This window comes from Acipenser ruthenus, chromosome 28 (genome assembly GCF_902713425.1).
Source record: "Acipenser ruthenus chromosome 28, fAciRut3.2 maternal haplotype, whole genome shotgun sequence".
Classification (NCBI taxonomy): domain Eukaryota; kingdom Metazoa; phylum Chordata; class Actinopteri; order Acipenseriformes; family Acipenseridae; genus Acipenser; species Acipenser ruthenus.
In genome coordinates this window covers 14,982,915-15,004,802 of record NC_081216.1, presented here as the reverse complement: position 1 = coordinate 15,004,802, position 21,888 = coordinate 14,982,915, and the positions used below count along the sequence as shown (strand labels likewise).

The 21,888-nt window shown below is 38.2% G+C and overlaps 1 protein-coding gene across 6 annotated transcripts in view; it reads right to left on the bottom strand.

The window, feature by feature from the left end:
- Nucleotides 1-366: 366 nt before the first annotated feature.
- Nucleotides 367-21,888, bottom strand: part of LOC117435082 (ras association domain-containing protein 8-like) — a 59,546-nt gene continuing 38,024 nt past the window's right edge. For all 6 annotated transcript variants that reach the window (XM_059003103.1, XM_059003104.1, XM_034058014.3 and 3 more), the window contains 5 exons: nt 8,658-8,808; nt 6,725-7,626; nt 4,701-4,869; nt 3,080-3,187; nt 367-669 (listed from right to left, as the gene is read on the bottom strand). In XM_059003103.1, the coding sequence (XP_058859086.1) occupies nt 638-669; nt 3,080-3,187; nt 4,701-4,869; nt 6,725-7,626; nt 8,658-8,760 (1,314 nt within the window). In that variant the 5' untranslated portion in view covers nt 8,761-8,808 and the 3' untranslated portion in view covers nt 367-637. The remainder of the gene's footprint in view (nt 670-3,079; nt 3,188-4,700; nt 4,870-6,724; nt 7,627-8,657; nt 8,809-21,888) is intronic.

The following is a 21,888-nucleotide window of genomic DNA, read 5'->3' as shown; positions in this document are numbered from 1 at the left end:
GGTGAGGGTATGGAATGGGCTAGCTAGTCATGTTGATGCTGAATCATTGCCTTTACAAAGTTTTGAGATTAACCAGCTTCTAGGAACTGCATGAGCACTGATGGGCAGAATGGCCATACATTTCTTTCTGCCTTGTATCAGGTGTTTAGATCAGCTAAACAGACCCAGATTTATCACATCTGTCTAAAGAAAGGTGTGTCTAAGAGAGGCTTGTCTAAAGAGAGGTGTGTCTAAGAGAGGCGTGTCTAAGAGAGGTATGTCTAAAGAGAGGTGTGTCTATGAGAGGCGTGTCTAAAGAGAGGCATGTCTAAAGAGAGGTGTGGTTAAATAGAGGCATGTCTTTTGTTAGTGAACCATTAACACTGGTTACAGGCTTAAAAACCATGAAACATTTATTCACAACATAAAGAAATATCAAAACATAGCATACATAAACTTTAATATATTTATACACATACAGTTCAAAGTAAAAATTCAGTAAAATAAAAAGACATACTGTGACAAAATATTTCTATTTCATGCTTTGCAGTATGTCATTTTGCAAAAAAACTAACAAAAATAGATAACATTTTATAGGATAAAATCTATAGTTTGATATACAGTGATCTGCACCTTTCCTCTGCTTGCTGGCCCCATGCTACCTCCAGGTGGTCTCCCTTGATGATAGGACTGCAAGACATACAAAAATAATCTAAGTGACCTTTTTTTATTTGGTTTGAAATAGTTGCTTAAGCTCTCCAGGTACACAGTGTAAAACAGGAGCATGCATCTTTGTTACAAGCGAAGATTAAAATAGGAATAATTACAGCTGCGAAAGATGGCAAATATTTTGTTTAGATGTTGAAAGCCCTCTTTGTATCCCTTGGGAGAGAAGTACATAAAGCATGCCTTCCACCAATAGATAGTTTGACCCCTGATTTACTGACTTTCGCTCTTGTTATAAGTTTGCTTCCCTTTTTTTCAAATCAAACCCCAAATATTTGCCTTGTATTTTGTTTTTTGCTATGTTGCAGAAGTATAATTAAACAACTCAAAATGTACATTTTAAGAACTCACACACACATACATTTTTATTTCTCTTATGAAAAAGTGGAGCAATTTTTTCACTGGAGGGAAATTGAAGTTATTTGGCCCATTAACACTAAAGCTGCCAGGCTCTGTTTAGGTTGAAGTGTAGATATTTGTTTTGGGTAGTTTTAGCACAAAATAATTATTATTCTGTTAAACTATAATGACACCACAATTAAAATGAAATACTTTTAAAGCACCAGTCCAATTAAGTTGGACTTTGCTCCTTGTAAACCATGCATTCACGCATATTCAAGTTTGACAAACATATTCTACAAGATCTTTGCTATTTTTTATATATTCACTTTTATTTACTATTTTTATTTACTACATTTGCTATTGATTAAAAGTGTTTTTGTATTTCAAGTTGCCAAATTAAAAAATGCAGTTCTAAATATCTTATAAGAACTTGTTCATACTGTGTTTATGGGGGGTTGGTTTAGTTTGGTTAGCTAGGAGAGGGGTGTGAATAACAAAGCTGAACAGATAAACCTGAAGAAGTGAGTCTGGGCTGAGTGTTAGTGTACAGCATTGATCAAAACACTTTGATGTAATGTTTATATATCAAAGGGTTTTTAAGATCAGGTGTTAAAAAGTTATTGGGGATTAAATTAATGTAAAAATATGGTCTACAGAGCAATGATTAAAACATATATTTTCTTGCTATTGTGTGCTTGTGATTTTTTTCTTCATGAAAGGTCTATTTCCATTGTAACAATCATGCACGGTTCCAAATAGTGGTGTAGTGCAGTTATTTAATTGGGGCTATGTTGAGACCATCAAGCTCATTTCACTTGTGACCTGAGTGGGATTCAAGGTGAAAGGCATTCTAGTGAATTAGTCTGCTGTGTTACCGAGCCCCTCAGCAACGCAAAAATCTGGTCCATCAGCAAACAAAACGAATAAAGTTTAAAGTGCAGTGTGAACACAAGTGAACTTAGTGAACCATGAAAAGGGTCTACTTCACACCCAAACAAACTCCACACGTTTGCTTCCAGGTAAGTACAAACAATACCAATACAAAACCTACTGTTTGTAATGAGCCCATTGTCCACACACCCTAATAAACACAGCTTCTCATTTGTATAGTGTATTTAAAACATCAAGAGATATTGCCGTTCTTACCGCAAATTATTATGTGAGGACAGCCCCAAGCCCTTAATTAACTGTGGTGTTAAACTGAAGGAATGGGTAGTGCCTGACAGCTTTAGGGTTGAAATAAACCCAGATCCTCAGTTTGGTGTTGTGGCACCAAAACACACAACTCAACCATGAAAGCAGGACTGGCTTAAAAGATTACCAGCGTAGCAGGCTTGGCCTCTTATACTTTCTGATCTGACTGTGCCAAAGAACACTTGTAATAGTATTGGCCTAATGTAGGTATGTCACAAATAACATACAATTTGAGGAAAGATTATAATTATAATTTGTAATAAATGTCTGTATCTGTATAAACTACAGAGGTTTACAGTCTTATTATTTAAGCTGTCTTGTAGGATGATAAGACTGTGTGTGCCACCTGTAGATAACAAACACAAACATCTTTAACAACTTCGCCTCAGCTGTGCACAGCGACTGGCAAAATCAACAGATCAAAAAAAGTGTGCTTCTCAAAATGGCACAGGGAGATTTCATGGCACATCTGTGAGAATGTCGGACAAAGTCAAAGCCTTGTACAATGTCCTGGTTTTTCCAAAGTTTTACAACATTTTGGATTTTACAATGCATCTTTTGGATCAGATTACGATTAGGTGCAAAATGCCTCAGTATAAGATAACAACCATTGCTGAACCAGTAGCAAGCCGCTGTGGCAGTAAGGTTAACCCAGAGGAAAGCAGAGAGCAAGAGGGGGAAGGAGAGAGAGAGGGAGAGAGGGATAGTCTGTAACCCTGGCAAAGTGGGAACCCCGAGTCTCCGTCATGCAGGTGTTCCCGGGCTCCCCCGGAGTCATGCTGAGCTGGGTAAAGCTGGCTAAAAGCTGGCAGGCAGCAGGCAGTTCAAACATACACACCCTCTGGATTCAAGCTGGACACCAGTGGATTCTGGAGGTTGCGAGGGTTACCCATGAACTGTTTAGCTGTGGGCCGTGGAGGGGAATCTGTGTTGGGGATTGGAGAACCTGCAAACAGAATATTTATCAGTTACGATAACTAGTGTTTTGAAGGTTATGAAGCATATTTGGGAAACTGTTGCTTCAGGGAAAAGAAATTGTAACACAAAGTACGGTATATATATATATATATATATATATATATATATATATATATATATATATATATATATATATATATATATATATGAGTGGGTGAAAATCAGCTTCTATCTTACACAGCACCCTATACTATATAAAAAAAAAAATACATATACATATATATATAAGAATAATTAAACAGTATATTACATCATTTCTACAGACTATCTGTATAGTGCTCTGATACCTGATACAAAGAAACGTCAGATAGCTGTATCACAATAGTTATCAGGGTTTACTGTATATTTTAGTAAAATATTATTCATGTGTGTTTTATTTGTTATATTCTTCAATAGTTTAGCACCTTATCAGTGAGAAAGTTGACATTGCAGTTTATTACTTTCTCCAAAGGTAGTTGTTGGGACAAAAGCGTCCTCCCCCATTGAAACCTGCTTGCCACTTTTTCATTCTCGAACCACTTACAATGCCTCTTTCCCACTGCCTTTCCCCAGGTATAGCTGAGCTGGCCGGTCTGGGCAGGGGTAGTTAAAGATGGCTGGCTGCGTTCCACAGTCATTTTGTCAGGTATAGCTGACTGAGGAAGTAGTAGTGCGGCAGTAAAGGTCACATTGTTATTATCTGTAATCTTCTTGTATTCATTTGTCAATGTTTGTGTTGCATCTCAACACAAAATAGCATTGCGATCGATTCCCTGCTGCTGCAGAATTTCCGTGATTTTGTTAAACACTATTACATTTCAAACTGTGCCTGACAGCTGCTCATGAATGTGGTTTTATACCCAAATGTTGTGGAGAGCTGTCATTTCTTCTGCATCCCACAAAGCAATAACTTTGTTTTGAACACAGCCTTTGCTTACAGCCACCAAAACAGTTTGTCTCTAACACGTCACAATTTGACACTGGGGTATGAGATATTAAACTGTACTGTCTGATGTGTAGCTGAGGTATAACTGAGCCTCAGTGGAAACACCCTCCAGCTGCACCTCATCCAGCTCAGCTGTACCTGGGGAAAGGCAGTGGAAATGAGGCAGCAGTCATTCTAGAAGCCTGCTACTTTTTCTATATTTGTTTAATGTTCTGCAGATAACATTTTATAGAAAATTCCACAGCATTTCAGCAGGGAGTGCTACTGCAGCTGTTATTTTGTCTAACCGGCTACACAGCCATATGTAGCAATGCTTGTAGCATAATGTTTTGTAATATGTTTTACTTCTGAACTTCACAATGCTTACCAATGCTCTTCTGTGCTTTCACTAAGCTTTATTAAACTTTGCTATGCTTTTACTATGGGGAACTTGTGTAAGGGTTGCAGAGCAGTGAAGGGAAGCTTCCATGACACTTGGAAGTACAGTTGACTAATTTAAATACAAAAGTGAGATAGGGAGAGACTGAAATCCCTGTGGAAGAGAGAGGCTCTGTACCCCCGTTTGTGTGGCTGTATGGCAGGGGCTCTGCGGGTCTGTCCGGCTGCTCTGCATGCTCGCTGTGGGGGTGCTGGGCTGTTACAGGGGTCCCAGTCTGCTGGATGAACTGCTGGAGGTTACACTGCCTCAGCTCCTTGTTCAGCTCCTCCTGCTCCTGTTCCTTCATCTGGAGAAAGGAATGAATTTAGGATTAAGACATTCACAACTAAAAACAGATCTTTGATAGGCAACCACTGTAGGGCAGCAATGCACACAATACAGCCTTGACTATCTGAACTCCTCCTTGTTCCCCTATCTTGATGCATGCAGTGCTCTTCTGCCTTGTTGCTATTCCATCGCAATCACTGTTATTTATGGTACTGCTTTCATTCTGTGAAAGCTAACAACTGTCTGGGTGACCGTGAAAAGTAGGCGAAGTTCACCTTCAGTCTTAACTTCTCCCATTCCAGCCCTGACCACCGCATTGACGCTGCAGAGAAGAAAGAAGAGCGCACAAGGCATCTGTATGGACGGAGCAGCTATCCAGTTTCCACAGAGCTCACATGCTTAATACTAAACTCATTGTAAATGATTCATGGAAACCTGGCCACTGAAGCCCCAGGTTTATATTTCTTCCAAGTCCAGGTAGACTTCATACCTCCAGGTCAGACACCTGAAAAATGTATTCAATGGCTTGCACAAAACCATACAGTTGCCAAGTATTAAAATGTAGATTCACATTGTGTCCACATGGGGGCATTGCATACATAATATCCTACTGGAATCAGGACCTACTGTGGGATTTGGAAAACTCTGTTGGGTTATGATAGTTCAGACTACTATTTGTACCATGGGAGGTTCTAAAAGTGACAGAAATATGTTCCAGGTGTTACTCATCTTAGCAGTGAAGTATTTTGGAATGCTGCTGCTTGGGATTTGAACATGCCTGGACTCACCATCATTAGGAATATTTGGACTAGTGTGCAGGTTGAGGGGAAGTTATTTTCAGGCTGAACAAACAGCCAATTGTGGCACTCAAATCTCATGTACACATTATCAATGGTTAAGGTTCAATAAGTGACGGCCAAAAATGAAATATTTCCTATGGAAGTTGTTTCACCTTTAATGGAACTACCATGGGGCCAATCTGAGTACACCGCCCTCTAAGGTTAGATGAGAAAGAAATGATTGCTAAGATTGATTAAAAAACTACTAAATGGTGTATTTGCAGAAATGAACGTGTGTATTACCACATTCTTATTTTGTCCATGTGTAATCCTATGTAGGCCCACTTGTGTGCAATTTTAAGATCCCTTTTTCTCTTTTTAATCAGTTTTTTTAATATTAGCGGCAACATATTTTTGTCCAAAAAAATTGTAACCCACAAAAATGTACTGAATAAAAGAGTATAAAACTGTGGGATTAATTGATTAAAATCATATAATTTCAGATCTTAATTTGAATGCAAAAGTTCTTACTGTGCAGAATATTTGGGTGAATTCTATATCACATGGGGCTGTGAAAAATCAGTTTAGCAATCATTCAAACGCTCTGAATAATTGGTTATAGGTTCTGTAATTGGTTATAGGTTTAGTATTTCTAGAAGGTAGAAATAGTAAACATATTGAATATATGTTGTCATTTGTCATTGAATTTATTACGTTTCTTTTTTATTATTTCTAAATTCAGCACTATTGAGTATTTAATAGCTATAGATAATACTAGAGGGTAGTACCTGGCGTATTAGTGCACATTAAAGGTGCAAAAACCAAGGCTTTATGAACCTTGTCACTAGCCACCCCACCCTTTTAATTCAATGCTAGTTTTAATTTGTACAAATTTTAATTTCTGCTGCTTCCCGATGATCACTTTATGTGCTATAGGTGGAATGCTTAGGAGTGACGTACAGCACTATAAATGATTAGGTGCCAGGAGAAGCCACTTCTAATCTAAAGCAGCGAGGCATTCTGTTTCAAAGGTGTGTGTGCATCAGAGTTCAGGTGCACCTTCAACAGTGGGATTGATCAGGTTTGTTCTCGTACCTGAAGGATTCTCTCAGCCTCCTGCACGGCACTCTCTGTGACGCTCAGGGAGGATTCCAGAGCGATGCTCTGCTTGATCTTGGCCTCTATCTCATCCTTCATCCTGGCCAGGGCCTCCTCTGGATCTGCGTATTTGCTCTTTTTGGTCCACTCTGCGCTATCCAGCTGGATGTTGCGCTCCAGGGACTCCGACTTGCTGCTGAAGTTGGAGAGTTTGTGGGCGCAGTCCTGCAGGGCCTTGTGCAGGTCATTCAGGTGCCTCTGCATGGCCTGCTCGCTCTCCTGCTCGATCTGCAGCTCGCTCTCCCAGAACTCCCCCTCCTCCAGCTCCACCCCATTCTTCTTGACTGTGAGCTCCAGCAAGGACAGCTCGTCCTCCAGGTCTTTCTCAATAGGCCTCTCCCAGGAGTGGATCTCCGATTCCAGGGACTTGATCTGTGATTCCAGAGCTTGAAGCTGCTCCTGCTGAAGCAGCATCTTTTTGAAGATGTCCTCTTTGGAAACATGGGCAGCTGGAGAAGCCTGGTCCCTAGTGTCTCTGGAGTCACCTCCATTTTGTCTGTGTTGCTTAAATTTACTCCTTGGTGAAAGATCCCCTGTCCCCATAGGTCCCAAACTGAATGTCATGGACTTCTTCGGCTCCCTGTGTTTGGGCAGCTCTGTGCCCTCAGCTCTGTTTTTAAGGGGCAGACTCGCCTTGACAAACGTCCTTTCAGGAGGCTGGGTGTCTTTGCTGGAGGAGGGTCGCTCGCTAGTGCTGGGGCCAGTCCGCCGCAGGATGAACTGCACGTCGTTGGCATACTGTCCGCAATTTGCCAGAAACTCCAGAGGTTTTTCATTGGCCAGCAGCTGCCTCTCTGTATCCCGCAGCTTCTGAATCAGAACATAGCGTCCCGTTTGACCTAGAAACAGAAAAACAAAATTCATCTGATCGTCCTCTTAACATAAACCAAAACTGCAGGTATTAGTCCCTGCAATCCTGCAGATTTCAAGCCAAGGGCACTGACTTTTTGTTGCACAGTATCTAAACAGGAGAATTGAAACAGAACTTTAATAGATTTTAGTTTAAGTTATTTTTATTTATATCATGAAAGGGGCTTTGAGAAATTCTTATTTACACAGGAGTTTAGTACAAAGTACAGGCAAACCTGTTTAACGCAACCTCTTAGGGGAAAGGTGGTCTTTATTTACAAGTGGCATAGAACACTTTTGAGTAACACATTTCACAAACAAAAACATTCTTAACCATTTACTAGCCTTGTTTAAATAGCACAGCATCTTATCTCAGATAATAATATATTTTAACCTGTTCAGCACTAACTTTGCAGAAAAAACTACACTAGGATAATGACTTAAATAGCCTCAGTGTCTGTTACTCACAAAATAGATAATGGTCTGATGTATATGCAGATGAATCACTAAATCATTGTGCCTTAAACTTTTAATTCATCACTTACATGATTAGTTTATTTAGCTTCATTTTATTACCCTAATATAGGATTACATTTGAATTATGACATAGTACCACCTATAAATCCGAGCACAATTATTTAATGCTAACCCTCCAGAAAGGCAAAGCCATCAGTCATCTTTATCACAGTTTTGTTTCGTTTTGTTATTTTCAACAGCAGCACTAATTACAATGTATTACACAAGCACCAAGCCTGCCTAAAACGTGATTCAATGCACTGTTTTAGCAAACAGAGATTTCTTTAGTCTCGTATCAGATATCATGTTTTTTTTTGTGTGTTTCTTTCAAAACTGTAGATCTGAGACCTAAATAACAAACAGAGGTGCACAACAGGTAAGATTCATGGATGTATTTTGCTGGCTACAATCACTTTAACTGCTTTACAGCTAGTTTCAATCCCATTCCCAACCAAGCTCTCGATAATGGCCAGACTTGTTAACTGTGATTGTAGGAGCCTCTTACCGATTGCTTGGGCCAGTGCGATCACCACCTCCTGGCATGATGTCTGCTCTGACAAGCCGCACACCACCCTCATAATCCCATCCACCCACACCTTCAGCTCCATTACCACGGCAATGGCAGACAGGGGCTCTAGACCATCGCAGTCACTGACCTGGAAGAAAATAAAGCCATTTATAAATCAAACACAAACAAGCAATTAATGGAGCTATAATGCTCTTCCTTTATAACACTATAGTCAGGAGCCACCGTTATGAGACTGTGCTACTTGTGTTCAGCCGTATAACGAGAATGCAAGTGTTAGTGGAATAGCATTATGGGGCAAATGGTAGTCACAAATACCTATATATCTGTAAAGTACATATACGCATCTGCCATGAGGGATACCAATAAATATGTATATATATTGTGGTAAAAATATGGGGGAAGGTTGTAGAAGGGAGGTACATTGGCCCAAGAATACAGCGCAGTGTCTATCCATTGTAGTAGTGATCATATGGGAAAAGGTAGTTGGGTTGTCTGTGTTAAGGCTGAGACCTGAAGGATAGACCTGAAGTGACACCCCGTTTAAGGCAGTGTACTCACTAAAGAACAAAACCCTTATGACGATCGGAAAGCGGCTTAGCCGTCCAACGAATAGAATAGGTGAAGAAGTTTATAATTAGTGCTCCTTTACAGAGGAAAGCTTTTGTTTGGTTTGTTTTGTTTTCTTTACTTGGATTGAGGATGATGACCTTCTCCAAAGGGACGCAGCAAAAAATAAAAATACAGGCACCGTTCTGGTTAAACCACTTTGTTGTATGGACTACTTATTGCCACAATAACAACACATTTGTCGCTATATATATATATATATATATATATATATATATATATATATATATATATATATATATAGTAGCAGGATAGTGTCATGCCCCAAGCTGTTACCGGCAGGAGGGAGACAGGAAGCTGCAGTTAAAGAGTACAAATGTATACGTTTATTTAAAAAAAAAAAGGAACAAAATATACAAGACACAGACAGGAACCAAATTAAAAGGTTTAAACAAAATAAATCAAACAAAACAAACTATTCAGGCTGGGAATTTGCCTTCACTGAATATACTCCTAACTATATCCTCCCACACAAAGTCGGTGTCTCCCTTTATATAAAATGGGGCTGGGTCTTGAGTGACCATCAGTTATTCAGTCAAGGCCCCAGACACATTCCCCTCGTGGATTCTGGCAGGGATGGAATTAAACCCATCCCTGCCAAACTTATATTCAGATGAATTCATCTTTATTTACACAAAGATACAACAACCCTACACACACACACACGCTACTTACACCCACAGGGCTTCCGCCCTGCCACACACACACACACACACACACACACATATATATATATATATATATATATATATATATATATATATATATAATACAAATGATCTGTTCCATGTTATGCCAGTTGTTTAACACTACACAGCACATAACTGCATTGATTTGTATGTATTGCTATGTAAACGCTCTTCGATCCTATGACCCTGAATATAGCCCTTACTTATCAATGGCCTGTGATACTGATAAGTGCAGCCTTCCTGCCTTAGGGATCAGTCCAGGTCCTTCTGCAGTAGACAAAGCTGATAGACTTGCTGTTCTATGACATGCTGAAGCTAAAGATGGGTAAGGACATTAAAGTGCAATGAATAAAAGAAACAACCAAGTTAACCACTGACCCTGCCTCTTATGATCTGATATTGCTATTTTGGCTATCAGCCAAAGGGTGATTGACAGCCTAATATCGTAAGAGACAGAATCAGCTAGGTGTGGCAGCTACACCCAGAGCAGCTCTGTGCTCATGCCTGAGAGCTCATTCATACTGCTTCCACTGGCTGCAGGGCGTATTTCAAATGGCTTTGCTTTGTCAATGGGAAGCTGAGATAGCCACAGGGGCTGTATAAATGAAACAATACAAAAAGAGTAACAGTACATGGGTGATATCATTTTGTACTCCCTTATAAATTACTTAAATAAAATGATTTTGATTATGTTATGTGAATAATGCATTTATAATTTCTATAGGATTTATCAGGAATAAGTTATTGTAAAAAAAATTAAGTAATTTATAAGGGAGTTCATCGACCACCTAACTACAGCAAAACATTCAATCATAATTCATAAAAGTAAACCCAAGATAAGCCATGTACAGTACCAATGTATTTAGCCAACATGCTTTATGTTATAGAATGGTGGGGTCACAGTGTCACATGACTTCCCTGGAATCAGGAATCATAGATATATGTCCAGATATCAAAGCTAAGCTCAAAGTCATTCAGAACCAGTTATAAAGAGTCATTAGAATGGTTTTATTTTTCTTACAACAGCTGCCTGGGCCTTTGCAGTTCAAAATAGGGCATGTGATCTGTTGTAGGATTTAGATATTTACACTGTTGGCCCTTTAAGAAATAAGAACTTAAGATACATGATTAGAGTATATAGAGTAGTTTAGTCTGCACTTAGAGCTGATATGCATAACTGGCTTTGTACTGTAACCTTTTAAGAATATGCAAACTGTTGATACTGTACATCCAATTTATTCAACAAGAACACTATTTCAGGACTATTCTTCAGTCACCTTGCACAGATGTCTGATCCCTTAGTAAACTGATATGTTCTACCCACATGCAGAACACAGTCTCCTTTTGTCCTTTACTTTTTCTTGAAACAGGAGACAAAATACCTGCTTTGTGTTCAAACAAAAGAATAAAGCCAGTAAATTCTTGTGTTTCCACTGTTCTTTCCTGTCCAGCAAGTTAGTACTGGAATGTTACTTAACAGGATTGGGATACTGTGCACCCTGCATACCTCCAGTGTTTCTAAATGGGGACCCAATCAGAAGACTAAGAACCTGTTCCCAGCAAGTAATATCCACTCTGTCAGCTGACGGGGACAGAATGGGCATCACAAACTGAGGGAGACTTGAGAGGGAGTTATTTTAATTGAAAACTAAAAGCAGTACTCACAGAACTGAGCACATGCAAAATAGTTTTAGACTAAACTGCTTCCAGTGGAAATCAGTCCTATATAGTAGTTAAAGACTGCTTCTTAAGACAAATCTGAATGCGCTCTCCCGTCCCATCGGGTTTAGAATGTCCCTTATAAAAGTTTCCAATAGTAAAAGCATAGCAAGTTGTAATAAAGCATAGGTAAGCATTGTTAAGCTCAGTGAGGCATGGTAAAGCATGTTAAAAAAACACGGCAAACTGTGGTAAATGCATAATACAACCATGGGAAAGTGTGAACAGGCTGGCTGTAGTGTTGACGTCAGACCCGGAACAACACACAGTACTGAGGGTGAAAGGAATGGATATCCACAGCAGACTGGGGTAATGAATGCGCTGCAGCACTTTTATTATTAATAAACAGAAAATAAAACGGTTGAACGAAACAAAACACTCAAAATGAAGGGCACAATGGCCAAACGAACAGACAAACAAACAAACAGTGGACAAACAGACAAACAAGTATCGTGCTGGTTGATAGCCAGCATGTATAACAATTGTTTATAATTACTTTTTGTTTTTATTTCTCCTCTATCTCCACACCCGTTCTCCACTCACGAACACACTAACCCTGAGTGAGTGAAACGTGCACCTATATATACTGTTGTGCCTGAATTCAATTACTAATTAATTATTAACTTGAATCCCAGCACATGAACTAATTTGTGTACTCCCCGTGCTCACATACTAATACACATTTTATCTGCATGTGAAGTGATTGTGCAATCCCTGTGCCTAAATACATAGCCCAATTTATATTCTGTACACCACTATATCCACATATAACAGACAACATGAAACACAAAATATGCACAGAGGCGGGGCACGCTGCCACAGAAAGGCATGGTGTCACAAGTGATCCTCAAACCCGTTCTCTCTTATATAAGGTGCTGGCTCCTTTTGAATGGAAGGCTTATGCTGCTAAAGTATGTGGCCCTTCGATAGAACCAACTTAATTTCTCATGGGGTTCCCCACTGATGATGTAGAGGAAACTGAGGTGTGGGAAACCTCTGATATGAAAAATAGTGAATTCTGGCCCACTCAGCCCTCTGTGATCAAATTGAAATGCACAAACTAAATAGTTATCAGTGCAGGATTATTACTCCCTGTGGGAATTTCCTGAAAAGAGGGACATATTTGCATACACCCAGATCAATATGTGGATGTCAGAGGTGTAGACAGGGCCTCCACAAGCAGACCCAGAACCCGCCTGTTCACATCTGGTAAAGCATTGTAGAATAATGTTTGAATGGGCCCATAATGACTCACAAGGATTATCCCTTTCTCATCTGAATGTTATAAAAGACAATGTGAAGTGAATTGAATGTATGGGATGGGATGTAGCGCATACAATAAAATGGGCTCACTTAGGAAAACTAGAACGCAAAGATAGGAAAGCTGCTACGAGTTCAAGTATTCTGCAGGTACAAAGAATGTGAGACTGTAAGACACACCTGTGGTTAGCTTTAAGGACCCTTTCAGAGCAGAACCAAAAAAGGATTTTCAGCCCTGCTGGGATATCTGGGAAGAGAACTGGGTACTGTGATCAAGAGACCATTGGAAGAAGAGCAACTGTTAAAGGCAAGAATATTATTGTAAAAACTCTAATTTAGATTATGCTGAGACAGCTACAAGGAGAAATATTATTGCAAAGAACTCTATGTTAGCTTAGTGATGTGTTTAGTGAACCATAAAACACTGACATGATTCAACAACTTTGTAAAGCCCCTTGGAATGCTCACGTAGCCAAATTCCTTATCAGCAGTTGCAGCTTAGGACAAGAGGCCCCTCGCTTTTATATTATTATCTTAAAAAGTGAGAGGAGCTTCATAGTACAAGAACATATAATTATTAGTTTTAGAGAAAGCATCATATATCATTGTATTAGAAGAGGGGGAGACAGCCTGATACTGCATATACAGTATATATATATATATATATATATATATATATATATATATATATATATATATATATACATATATATATATATATATATATATATATATATATATATATATATATATATATATATATATATAAAAATGCTGTAAAGTAAGAATGCTTTCAAAAATAGACATGTTAATAGTTTATATTTATCAATTAACAAAATGCAAAGTGAGTGAACAGAAATCAATATTTGGTGTGACCACCCTTTGCCTTCGAAACAGCATCAATTCTTCTAGGTACACTTGCACACAGTTTTTGAAGGAACTCGGCAGGTAGGTTGGCCCAAACATCTTGGAGAACTAACCACAGTTCTTCTGTGGATTTAGGCAGCCTCAGTTGCTTCTCTCTCTTCATGTAATCCCAGACAGACTCGATGATGTTGAGATCAGGGCTCTGTGGGGGCCATACCATCACTTCCAGGACTCCTTGTTCTTCTTTACGCTGAAGATAGTTCTTAATGACTTTCGCTGTATGTTTGGGGTCGTTGTCATGCTGCAGAATAAATTTGGGACCAATCAGATGCCTCCCTGATGGTATTGCATGATGGATAAGTATCTGCCTGTACTTCTCAGCATTGAGGAGACCATTAATTCTGACCAAATCCCCAACTCCATTTGCAGAAACGCAGCCCCAAACTTGCAAGGAACCTCCACCATGCTTCACTGTTGCCTGCAGACACTCATTCGTGTACCGCTCTCCAGCCCTTCGGCGAACAAACTGCCTTTTGCTACAGCCAAATATTTCAAATTTAGACTCATCAGTCCAGAGCACCTGCTGCCATTTTTCTGCACCCCAGTTCCTGTGTTTTCGTGCATAGTTGAGTCGCTTGGCCTTGTTTCCACATCGGAGGTATGGCTTTTTGGCCGCAAGTCTTCCATGAAGGCCACTTCTGACCAGACTTCTCCGGACAGTAGATGGGTGTACCAGGGTCCCACTGCTTTCTGCCAATTCTGAGCTGATGCACTGCTGGACATCTTCCGATTGCGAAGGGAACTAAGCATGATGTGTCTTTCATCTGCTGCAGTAAGTTTCCTTGGCCGACCACTGCGTCTACGGTCCTCAACGTTGCCCGTTTCTTTGTGCTTCTTCAAAAGAGCTTGGACAGCACATCTGGAAACCCCTGTCTGCCTTGAAATTTCTGCCTGGGAGAGACCTTGCTGATGCAGTATAACTACCTTGTGTCTTGTTGCTGTGCTCAGTCTTGCCATGGTGTATGACTTTTGACAGTAAACTGTCTTCAGCAACCTCACCTGTTAGCTGAGTTTGGCTGTTCCTCACCCAGTTTTATTCCTCTACACAGCTGTTTCTGCTTCAGTTAATGATTGTGTTTCAACCTACATTATTGAATTGATGATCATTAGCACCTGTTTGGTATAATTGATTAATCATACACCTGACTATATGCCTACAAAATCCCTGACTTTGTGCAAGTGTACCTAGAAGAATTGATGCTGTTTTGAAGGCAAAGGGTGGTCACACCAAATATGGATTTGATTTAGATTTTTCTTTTGTTCACTCACTTTGCATTAGTTAATTGATAAATATAATCTATTAACATGTCTATTTTGAAAGCATTCTTACTTTACAGCATTTTTTCACAACTGCCTAAAACTTTTGCACAGTATTGTATATATATATATATAATATATATATATATATTATATATATATATATAATATATATATATATATATATATATATATATATATATATATTAGTTTTAGGAGTAGATTATTACTAAGAAAAGTAATATTAATGTACAGATAAGGCTGTCAAACGAACCAGATGTTTAGATTTAATTAAGTCTTCTGACGCACGAAGAGAACAGGTTATATAAAAGAGAGGAATAAACTACAATTTATTCATCAGTTGAGTTTGTTACCACAGATTTAACTGGGTCCATCCTTTGAAGACCACTTTGCGAAGCTGAATGCTGTTTGTTGTACTCAGAGCCTCTTGTTCAGACGACTGTCCTTTCTTTGTCCTGATTTGTATTTCAAGACATACTTCTAGACATTATATCTCACCTATATGGAATCATGATGTTACTAAGTTAAAGGACTATTATTATTCGCTTTGGAGATGATGGTATAGTGTATGCATTAGTGTAATTGTGTGCCTTGGACCACCCAGAGGTGTGTGTTGTAACCATATTGCTTTATAGTATTAATGCTGTTAGTTTGCAAAGACACCACACTGCGTGGAATGTCTATAAGCTAGGTTTCGATGTGGATCTGTGAACGCTCGAACCATTAAAACGGTAATAAACTAAATGAGTACTAATAATACTCTGATTTGTTACACTTTAAATAAACCGAGTCTGTGTGATTACTCTTGATTAACTGTTATCTGGGTATATGAAAATCTGTAAGCCAGTACACAAACAAAGCACTGTAGAGTTTATTTTATGTCCTCCTGTATAGCCTCCTCTGATTCAATTAGAGCAGGGGTTTTCAATCTTTTTTTGAAACTGTACCCCTTCTATCTGGAGTTTTCAGCTCAACTACCCCTTTACAATTTTCACTCGACTGAATGGTACTACAGTTGCAATAAAAGGCAGAATAATCGGATTAACAAATGTCTTTTTTTCCTGTTTATTTAATCTATAATTGATGTCACAACAGTTTGAGACTGACAAACTGCTGGTTTAGGACAGAATACCAAACAGTAGGCGTCATTCTTAAAACTTTAAATTGCATGTCTTTGGAGGCACAGAATTAAAAGACAGTATTTGGGAATCTCTTTGGAAACACTCGTACTCGCTTTCTATTCACAAAGTTATTATAAATAATAAAAAATAGTCTATTAGCACTGTAAATGTTTACCATGTTACCATTTACTTCCCATCTCAGCATACTTCTGTGTGGCATTTAAAAGGTTTACAATATCAAAAACATTAACCTCAAGATAAAACTATAATAACTAACATTGATAAACCTTTTTATTAAAGCCAACATCAAAATGATCCAAAGGGATTCGGTATAACTTTCTGTCGCTTTGTGTTTTCTTTCTTTGTTTTTCTTTTTCAAGTAAGAAATGTATCCATTTTAACCAGCCGCTATTTCTGTTACTAAAAATGCAGCTGCACCTAATAAATAAAACAAAAAACGTCAAAGTATGAATATGGTGATTATTATTATTTATGTTTACTGGAGCATTTATACTTCTAGAAAATGCCAAAATATTATGCTTCACTGATTTAGTATTCAATTATACAACAAGTTGAAAACAGCAAAGTTAATGAGCAGCACAGAGCACTCTCCATAGGCAGAATCACCAGACCCCTGCTTCACCCACCCATATCACAGTGGAAATACACTTAATCAAAATCACGCATGCGTACAGGCGGAAAGTACGGACAGGTTTTTTTTCATCTGCAGTTCACTTTGAGCTCCTAAACAAAAGTAAAAATATTTATGCACAGTGGTTTAGAAATAATATATAATACCGTAAAAAATTAAAGATCATTACATTTTATTTTTACTTTCATTTTTATTTTAGTCGTCCTGCGTACCCCCCAAGACCCTTAGAAGTACCCCAGTTGAAAACCCCTGTACTAGAGAATAAAATAATGTGACATTGGGAAAACTGATAAACAGCTGTACACATTTACAGTGGTAAACTTTAATAAGGGGTATTAATATTTTGTGGGTAGGCTCTTATTGTTTAAGAGATGTCATCTTGTGTAGTTTGGGAGACCGTGAAGTGAAATGATGTCTCTTATAATAAGAGAAACACTACACACAACAAAATCGCCAACAAATACTGTACTAAGAACTACTGCTTAACATAAAAGGGTTGACTTTTTAACTTTGGAATTGTACTTGATAATATGTCCTGAAGCATCATTAGCTATGGCTGAATGCTTAAACTTTTTATTTTTGGAACAATCTGCAATTAGTCAGAGCTGAACGAGCAAAATGAAACCCCATTATAAAGATAAACATCCTTTTTAATTAAGAATTGGACAGACTCTTCTCAATTCAAATATAAAGAGGGCATTGTGCTTCTGTGCTGGTGTTACCACAGTATAAAATTTGTATAAAAAAGTTTAGTTGGTTGATTTGACTAAGAATGCCTCAAAAGGTCAGTCCATCTTTTCAAATCTGGATCCTATTTGTTTTATATTGATCAGCCAAATGTGGAAACAGTTTACCATATCTGTGAAACTTGATCCTACTAACTTAAGAAGCAGATCATTCCTAAAACAATCTGAAGTGTTATAGAACCTCATCCCGTGTTTACAAGAAACACATTACTTTCCTTTGCTGATTTTGCTGTTGTCCAAATAGCAGCAATTTTTTTTCAACATATTCCAGATAGTTTTGGTATTTTTTATTCAGGCATCATTGGTAAATAAACTAGGGAATAGCTTTTTTTTCCAACTTTTACTCCAGGAACAATGCTGGTGCTCTGATTGAAACGAGTGGCATATTGTGGGAACAGAAAACCAGCCTTGCTGCAGGAGGGAGTGTAATCTGGAATCTTTATAAATGATGTTAAACCAGCCACTGGCCAAGCTAGCTATACCCCAACCTTTCCCAACAACAGGTGTTGTTATTGTAATAAACTATTATGAGGTGTACCCAGGACAAATGTATGCGAATAGATTGAGGGATAACACAGCTAATGTCAACAAGCCCCACAAGGTCTAGCTTCTCTGTTATATACTGTAATTACTACCTTTCTAGGGAAATTATCTAGAATAGTCTCTGTAAATTATTGGTAGACAATAATATGATGTGACTGTTTAAGTCTGTGATGCTGTCATTAAACATGAAGGTCCCCATTTCTCTTTGAATTAAAAAGGTTTTTCTCCAAGGTAATGGCAAGGCTCCAGCCATTACATTATGGTATGTGAAATAAACCCAGCCTTATCTCTGCAATGCATTTTATCTTCTTTTAAAAGGGTCATATGCAATTAAGGTTGAGCTAACCTTGTTTATTTTCAACCCCTCATGGATTTCTCAGTTTGTTTTATCAGTCCTGGCTGATAACCCAAAAGTAATCATTAACTAAACCTGCATTCCTTCAGCTTTACACACCAGCTTCAGGGCCAATGAATCTGCAGACATGTTACTGGAGTGCTGTCCTCCCTGCCCTGTCAGCACAGCTCACTGAACACATCACAAAAACAAACCTTCTGCACAGTCAACAAATCTTCGTATCCATTATGTAATTGCATCCGGTGCGATTATTGCACTTAGTATATTCATAACAAATATTATTGCATTTGATAGGCTACTTAAAGAAAAGTTTTTTTTTTTTTGTTTTTTTTTTATCAGTACTGCATTGTAACAAACTCTGCAAATTATTTTCCTGCCTTAATTCTAAAGACATCATTACGAATGTAATTTAGCTACAAAATAAAACACAGGACTATATTTAGTAAATGATAAGATTAAATCAGCATATGTGTCTGTGAAAGAAAAACATGTTGTACTAGCCCTTACTTTTATTAACCAATCATGATGCAATTAAACATAAAACTATTGTTTCACTTCCCAACCAACCTCATTTGTCCACTCACCATAATCCTTTTTTTTTTTTTTTAGAAATTAAACATATTTTAACAGATTTTTCATCTGCTCTGTCTATGATCATCCATCAACAGTTCTCACAATGCTCATTCAAGCCATCGTTATACAATTGCTCTTTAATTAGGACACAGTATTCCATGCAGGGCCGTGATGAAGGTTGAACACTGTATTTGCTGTGTGTTAGACTAAACGAGTCTGAGAGACATACAATCCTATCCCCCTCACAGTCTCCATACTCCTACTACCTAGACCACACCCATCCCCATAGGAATGCAGAAAGATGTCAGAAGGCAGCTCACAACTTTGTTGTGCATAGGCTAAGGAAATGGCCCCCTGTTAATTATTACAAAAGTATTCCAAGCAGGATACACAGGTATCAAATCAACGACCGTGTGGTTTCTATAAAAGATTGTCACGCATTAGGAAATAACTGTGTTAATACTATAGGTATTCAAATCACAGAGGGTCCCGAAGGTTCCAGCACTCAAGCTTTGGAAATGAGCACAAAGGAACCCAAATGAAATGGCATTTCATTAAACAGGTGGTCTACCAGATGTGGCTATTTTAAAATGATGTACCTACTGTAAAACATCCCTGTTCTTAAATCCAGCCCTTGCTGACAGGTTTTTGATATCTTTCTAGACTGAAGGCAATAGAGACTATGATTCTGTTACACAGCGTGAGTTAAATCCTTCTCTATTAACGTGATCCTTCTGCACAAACCACAGGTAAAGGAATTTCTCCATTTAATCAACATCTTTTACAACATATCCAGGAAACACTCCCCAGTAGTAATATGCTTAGCTATACCAGAGCAGCAGTCCATTTAAAAATAAACAGAGTGGAACTATAAGAAACTAAATCAAGGGTGCAAATATTTAGGCTTGTGCTGATACAAGGCATTAGCTAAAACGACTGACTAGTTGTCTGCTAGGTTCTCCTAGGGTCACCTGTGGATTTATGATGGAGAGTTTGAGTTTATGGATCAGCCAGGTCCCATTAGGACCACACTTTGTCAATCTGGAGTCCATCTGCAGATCTCCTTCTGTGAGGACGAGCTCACAATTAAGACCATTTCACTTTAATGGTCGTAGCAGTGAGATTTTATTTTGGACATAGTAACTTTGTAATACAGACTGCTTACAAATTGATTCCAATTGCAATTTAAATACCATACTATGGGTTCTTCTATAAACGCTGCAAAGTTGCTTTCAGTAGTTGAAACCGAGCAAACCTTGTTTAGAGCAAACATTCAGTGCTGAATTTCATTTTTGTCCTTTTGCCCTTTGAAGTTAGCAGATCATTTTTCTGATTCCAGCAATGCAAAATCAAACCTTTGCAAATGTTACCTGAATTACTGTCTCATAATAAAGGGAGAGCGCACAGCCAATACATCCGTCAGCTTTATTACGTAATACTGACAACACTAAGAGGTAGATGTACTAAAGTGTTGCGGCTGTCGCAATAGTCGCAAACCAGTCACAAACGAGTCGGAAGACTAGGGTGAAATGTACTAAACATGCGCAATGCTGTTAGCGACTTTTTAGGGAATGCTTTACAGCAGCAGTTTTTCTTTGCAGTTCAACCTTAGATGAATATGTAATTATGGGCGTTCCTGCATAAATTCGCAAAAAAGGGGGAGGAGATAGTGCAAATGAGGGTTTTCAAATATTATAATGAGATGTACTAAAGCTGCTGGCAATTGCGACACTTACAACTGCATCAATTTGTTAAGAAGTTTTGAAAGCATGTTTGAAACAATCGCAATTGTTGCCGGCATTTTCCATTTTCTCGTGCGTTGCCAGTTGTGCTCAATGCATTTTTGAGGCAAACACCCAAATACCTATTTTTACCTAAAAGAAAAGCAGTGTGCTTACAAGCCTTGAAAACAAATTTATCTGACATTTCTGGTTTCCCCTCCAGCTCATTGTGACCATCTGTATAGGAATAGGAAACACACCTATTCTATTAATGTGCAGGTGGTTTATAATTGTGTACAATTTAGCACTGCACTACTGACTAACTTAAATAAAAACTGACAGTATACATTTGGCTTATAGGCTACTCATGATAATACAAATTAGTGGTATAATGCACAATGTGTTGCTGGTCCCTGAAATTCATACCAACGAGAATTGACCGTCCTCCTGTAAGTATCATAACTTGTCAATACGGCACCATAATCTATTTTGTGTTAATTGTCTAGGCTATTAAGTAGGCCAAGTTAATAATAATAATAATAATAATAATAATAATAATAATAATAATAATAATAATAAAAAAATTATAAATTTTAGTTTAAGTTTAAAATAATCTTTTATTCACACAAATGTGTACAATGCAGCAGCATGATTTATTTTGTGTTACCGGTGGCCTACAGGCTAAAGCAAAAAGAAGGTGTGCTAGGTATTCATTTGATTTTACTGTATACTGTATACTGTACAGATTTATATTTTTGTTCATAATGTAATGTGTAGCCTACCCAAAACACATCAGTGTTATTTCAGTGCAATGATTTATACATTTAAAATACATTGAGCACTATAAATGTATGTGTGTGCGATTTTATTGTATTTTTTTAAACTCGACACCTCCTTATGTCAGACAAACACGACCGGTTTAGCGAGGGGCTACTGCATGATTATTAATAGAAACACATTTTTTATTTGGGGGTGAAGATAGGGGCCCCACTATAG